The sequence below is a fragment of the Megascapheus bottae genome, chromosome 10, assembly GCF_031878675.1.
Source record: "Megascapheus bottae isolate mThoBot1 chromosome 10, mThoBot2.hap1, whole genome shotgun sequence".
Classification (NCBI taxonomy): Eukaryota; Metazoa; Chordata; class Mammalia; order Rodentia; family Geomyidae; genus Megascapheus; species Megascapheus bottae.
The window spans coordinates 57,049,943-57,055,189 of NC_143518.1; the positions used below are offsets into that span (position 1 = coordinate 57,049,943).

Sequence of the window (5,247 nt, forward strand, 5' to 3'; positions counted from 1 at the left end):
TCCTTGTTTATTGGATATTTCTGTGTGCCAAGTGCCCTCACCTAATACAACTGCCATTCATCCAGAGATACACACGCACACACACACACACACACACACACATACATACACACACACACACACACACACACACACACACACTACCCATGGCTAGCTTGAAATATGCCTATTTCCCAATGGAGTCCAGTTTCTAGGCTCTGATTGGGTTGTTGAGACAGACCTTCATCATCCTACCCCAGGATTCTTGTCATGGTGGTCTTTGTGGTCTCACTGGCTCCCTTTCCCAGCCGTCCCAGGCCAGGAGAGCCTCCTCCATCTTTGCAGCCTGTCTCCAAGCAGTCTTTGACCTGAGCCCCACAGATACTGCCTGACCCACTGCTCATCTGCCTCCATTCCTCCTGTCCACATCTTTCCGTTCTCTACGATGGCCCAGCACACTCCTGCCCACTCCCTCCACAGAGACCCCAGCCTTCAGTGGTTTTGCCATTCTATAATCTCCTCAAACATCCTGTCAAACCATGGGTTTTCATGTGTTCACAGCTTTAATCTAGCTTTCCTTTGACCTGTACCAAACATCAGAGCTCACTCAGCATTCAAGCTACTAGACAGCAAGCCCCATCAAAGAACAAGCCTGTTCCGCTTCCATTTGAGAGGAAGGAAACAGATGGTTTAGAAACAAATTGGATTTTATTCCAAAAGCACAAAAGAAAATTCTTCTGGGTTTCTATGAGGCTTTGACATCACTCTTTCTTCTTTTCTTTTCTTTTTTAATCAGTCCTGAGACTGGAACTCATGGCCTGGGCACTGTCCCTGAGCTTCTTTTGCTCAAGGCTAGTGCTCTAGCACTTGAGCCCCAGCTCCACTTCTGGTTTGTTGTTGTTGATGATGTTATTGTTGAGGGTAGAGGGAGTTTATTGGAGATAAGAGTATCATGGGCTTACCCAAACTGGCTTTGGACTGCAATCTTCAGATCTGAGCCTCCTGAGTAGCTAGAACACTGGCACCTGGGATGATCCTTTTCTCAGGGCTTGTGGAACTGGAGTGTGAACTGAGGCAAAGTTGTTGTTTCGGGTTTTGTCTGGGTTCCGCTATTGGAAACAGATCCTTCTTCAGCTCAGCTGGTGGTACACCCATAATACCTGTGCTGCTGTACTTTCTATTACACTAGTAAATTCAAGAGCCAAATTAAACCAGGTGCCAACAGTCCATGCCTGTAATCCTAGCTACTTGAGGGCAAGAATGTTGGGACTGAGGTTTAAGGCCTCACTAGCTATGTCCTCTTCTCATCCGTTTCCTACATCAAAAGAACATTTTCATGGCTCTTTCCCTGGAGAAGATAAGGAGAGAATGCCGGTCCTTCAAATTTTAGGCAGATCTCCCTTCTCCTCAAAAGTCTGTCCTCCTTCAGGCCCCCACAGGATTCTGCTTCCTTTTATTGCCTTTGCTACTGATTTTAACTCATCAGTCACATCTACCATGGGAATAGGTATAGAAGGATGATCAGACTTAGTCAACAGGATTCTAGAGGAAAAACCTAGAACCCAAGGGTGAAAGACTGCAGCCCAAGGCCTAGGATTCATGAAGCTACCCATGGGTAGAATGGGCCATCTTATGACATCAGCAGAGGCTGGACAATGGATGCAGGCATCGAAGGTTGAATTCCCGGGTCAAGGTGTTCCTCATATTAAAGGGGTATCCCTGTGAACACCAGGCCTAAGCCTGAGCTTGGTTCACACCAGCAAGTGAGTCTTGCACATTGTATAGGGGAACGACTCTCTCTGTAATAAGAGGCGACCATCCACCTTGATACTCAAAGATAAAATAGTTCCTCTTTCATTTCACATCTGAGAACCAAAGGATGCTTGTAAGGCTGACTGCATGGAGGGGGCAGCGGAATAACCCAGCCAAGGTTGGTCCAGAGGGAGTGTGAAGTCTCTCATCTCTCCTTTTCTACTCCATCCACCTTAACGATTTGGGAAGATTCTGGTACTCAAACAAGGAAGAAATAAAGAGTGAAGGCAGTGTCATGGAAGGACAGATAAATGGGAGTGACAGAGAGAAGAGACTCTTGACTTTGGGGTTAGGGGGAGTGGTGGCTGTGAATATGAATCCCTGTTCTGATGGCATTAGGGAGAAAACTTTTTATTGAAAAACAATCCTAAAAGCCAGGCACAGGTGGCTCACACCTGTAAGCCTAGCTATTCAGGAGGCTGAGATCTGAGGATAAGTGGTTCAAAGCCAGCCAGGGCATGAAAATCCTCTGTGAGACTCCTATCTCCAATTAACCACCAGAAAAAATGGAAGTAGTGCTGTGGCTCAACGGGTAGAGCAATAGCCTTGAGCTGAAGAGCTCAGGGACAATGCCCAGGCCCAGAGTTCAAGTCCTACAACTGACCAAAAAGAAAAGAAAGAAAACCTAAATTCGCATGGTCAACTTACCACCAATCATACGAAATCTAAGAGAACCTGTGAGGTCAGAGGTGCGTCAGAAAACAAGAAGTTGAACTCTGTGAGTTTCAGCTTTCCTTGGGCCTGGCCACTATGTCTCATCTTTGGGGTGGGTGGTCTTTAAGTCTTGTTGAACTGTTACAGCCTGGCTAGGGTGCCTGGAAACAGCGAGACGGATGGATTGGCTCTGAAGGCCCCATCCAGCCTAAGCCCACCTCTTCCTTGTTCCTCTGCCCTTCACCCATCAGACTGCTTTGGCCTAGAGAGAGAACAGAGCAGGCAGGCTGCTGGGCACATGTAATTGAAAGGAGCAGATGAGAGGGGGGTGTGCTCACCCCCACCTCCCCTGCCCCACTGGGGCTGTGGAGAAATGAAAACTAATCAAATTACAGCCGACAGCCTCCCGACCCGTGCACAGGAGCCACCCCAGCCAGGGGCAGGCGGGCTGGGTGGGTGGGGGCCTGGGGAAAGAGAAGGGGAATCACATCTAAGCCACTGTAAACGTCTTGATGTGCAGCAACAGCTTAGAGGAGGGCTCAGGTTTCTGTGGCGTTGGCTATATTTATCTCTGGTTCCATGCCAGTCAGGAGGGTTTAAATGGCACCCAGCAGTTGGCGTGAGGGGCTGCAGGAGACTGGGGGCCAGTGGCAGGAGCAAGTCTTTTCCGACCCCATGGAGCTGTATGAGACGTCCCCCTTCTTCTACCAGGAGCCCCGCTTCTATGATGGGGAGAACTACCTGCCTGTCCATCTCCAGGGCTTCGAGCCACCAGGCTATGAGCAGACTGACCTCAGTCTGAGCCCAGAGGCCCGAGGGCCCCTGGAAGACAAGGGGCTGGGGACCCCGGAGCGCTGTCCTGGCCAGTGCCTGCCATGGGCGTGCAAGGTGTGTAAGAGGAAGTCTGTGTCTGTGGATCGGCGGCGGGCAGCCACACTGAGAGAGAAGCGCAGGCTCAAGAAGGTGAACGAGGCCTTCGAGGCCCTGAAGAGAAGCACCCTGCTCAACCCCAACCAGCGGCTGCCCAAGGTGGAGATCCTGCGCAGCGCCATCCAGTACATCGAGCGTCTGCAGGCCCTGCTCAGCTCCCTCAACCAGGAGGAGCGTGACCTCCGCTACCGGGGTGGGGGCGGACCCCAGCCTGCGGTAAGTGGCCAGCCACCTGGCCCAGGAAGGCCAGAGGGGGCACCCGGACAGCCTCGGGACACCACATAGGGTTAGTCAGATGGCTGCGACAGGTGCCAGGCAGGGACCCCTTCCAGAGTTCAGCTGTCCAGCTGACCTCCTGTGCCCCCTGGCTCTTCCAGACCAGACAAAGGCGGATGGGCAGGAGGCGCCATGGCGTGGAACGGGCTGGTGCAGGACTGCAGATGGGGCCCTAAGCAAGCTCCATGGGGGGGATTCGTCCCAGGGCTTGAGTCACAGCCTGACCTGCCAGGCCAAGTATACCAAAGAGGCCCCAACCCATCTCTGACCTGGGTGTACTGAGCAGTCACCACCACCCAATCTCTCTGAAAGTCAACCTCGCAGGGCTAGAGGCTTGGCCTGGTCACCCTTGTCCAGAAATACCCCCTTTAAACAGGTATTTTGTGACCAGAGAAATGATCCTGGAAGCCAGGAAGGACCTGGAAGCAGGGGGTGAACATTCTGACATGGGAGAGGGGCTCCTTGGCTGACCCCTCCCCATCTCCACTTGAGTTCTGCCTCCTGAGGATGGGCAGTGCCTTGACCTTGGGCCTTGGCCCTGTCTTGCAGGTGCCCAGCGAATGCAGCTCCCACAGTGCCTCCTGCAGTCCAGAGTGGGGCAGCGCACTGGAGTTCGGCCCTAACCCTGGAGGTAAGTGAAGTCTGACCCTGGTAACAGGCTCTGGAGGGGCAGTGTGGGGGAAGGGCTCTTCCTGTGGTTCTCCAGGTAACTACCGACCCTAGGAACCCAAAAGGTGAGCTGGGAGGCCATGTGCATCCCTGCAGCCTTGACTGGCTAAGAAGTGGGGGCCTCCTGTTGCTTCCCAGCTGCTGCCTGATACCTGACTTTCTCAGTGACAGACTGCCTGCCATGAGGGGGTCTCTGGGAACTGCTAAGTCAACACTGAAAAACTAGGCCCAGAGAAGGCAGCTCCAGTTCCACCCTGGACTAGCTGCTTCCTAGTCCTAAACACAGGAGGAATTCAAAGGAGACACACCCATAAGGGTATGGGTACACACATGTGCACATACATGCACACACATGCACTCCTACGTGGAATTCCAAGTCTTAGGCTTTTCTCCCCCATCAATCCTGGAAAACCTGGTCAACTAAAGGTCTAATCCCCCCACTCACTCACCCACCACCACCAAGGTGACACATTTCTGACCTTCTTCCTACAGACCATCTGCTGGCAGCTGACCCTACAGACGCTCACAACCTGCACTCCCTCACCTCTATCGTGGACAGCATCACAGTGGAGGATGTGTCTGTGGCCTTTCCAGATGAAACCATGCCCAACTGAAGTTGGCCATCAGGTTGGGTGTCCGTGGGAGTCCCACTGCCACCACTCCTGCAGTGGGGGGACTCCTAAGCCAGGCTGTCGTGATGCCAGGGAGACAGCTCCGGGCTGCCGTAGACCAGACTATCCCCTCCTCATCCACTTAAGGTTCATGCAAGGTCCATCAAGAGAATGGATGCCTACCTTTAGGTGACCTCTTAGAGCAGAGGGCATCCCCTTTCCAAGGAGACAAAGCAAAGGACCAGAGCACCCCCTTGTGGATGCCCCCAGACTCAGGGGAGGGCAAACTCAGGAGCTTCCTTTTTCTCATAACACA

At 52.7% G+C, this 5,247-nt stretch overlaps 1 protein-coding gene across 1 annotated transcript; it reads left to right on the forward strand.

Annotated features, from left to right (window-relative positions):
- The first annotated feature begins 3,045 nt into the window (after positions 1-3,045).
- Myog (myogenin) lies at positions 3,046-4,934 on the forward strand. Its single transcript, XM_090339945.1, has 3 exons — positions 3,046-3,591; positions 4,201-4,282; positions 4,813-4,934. Exons 1-3 carry the CDS (start codon positions 3,046-3,048, stop codon positions 4,932-4,934), a joined length of 750 nt encoding a protein of 249 aa, XP_090196071.1.
- Positions 4,935-5,247: the final 313 nt, after the last annotated feature.

Coding starts and splice junctions, on each gene's coding strand:
- Myog (XM_090339945.1), top strand. CDS start 3,046: ATGGCACCCAGCAGTTGGCGTGAGGGGCTGCAGGAGACTGGGGGCCAG. Junction 3,592..4,200: donor GGGGCGGACCCCAGCCTGCG/GTAAGTGGCCAG, acceptor CCTGTCTTGCAG/GTGCCCAGCGAATGCAGCTC. Junction 4,283..4,812: donor GTTCGGCCCTAACCCTGGAG/GTAAGTGAAGTC, acceptor TTCTTCCTACAG/ACCATCTGCTGGCAGCTGAC.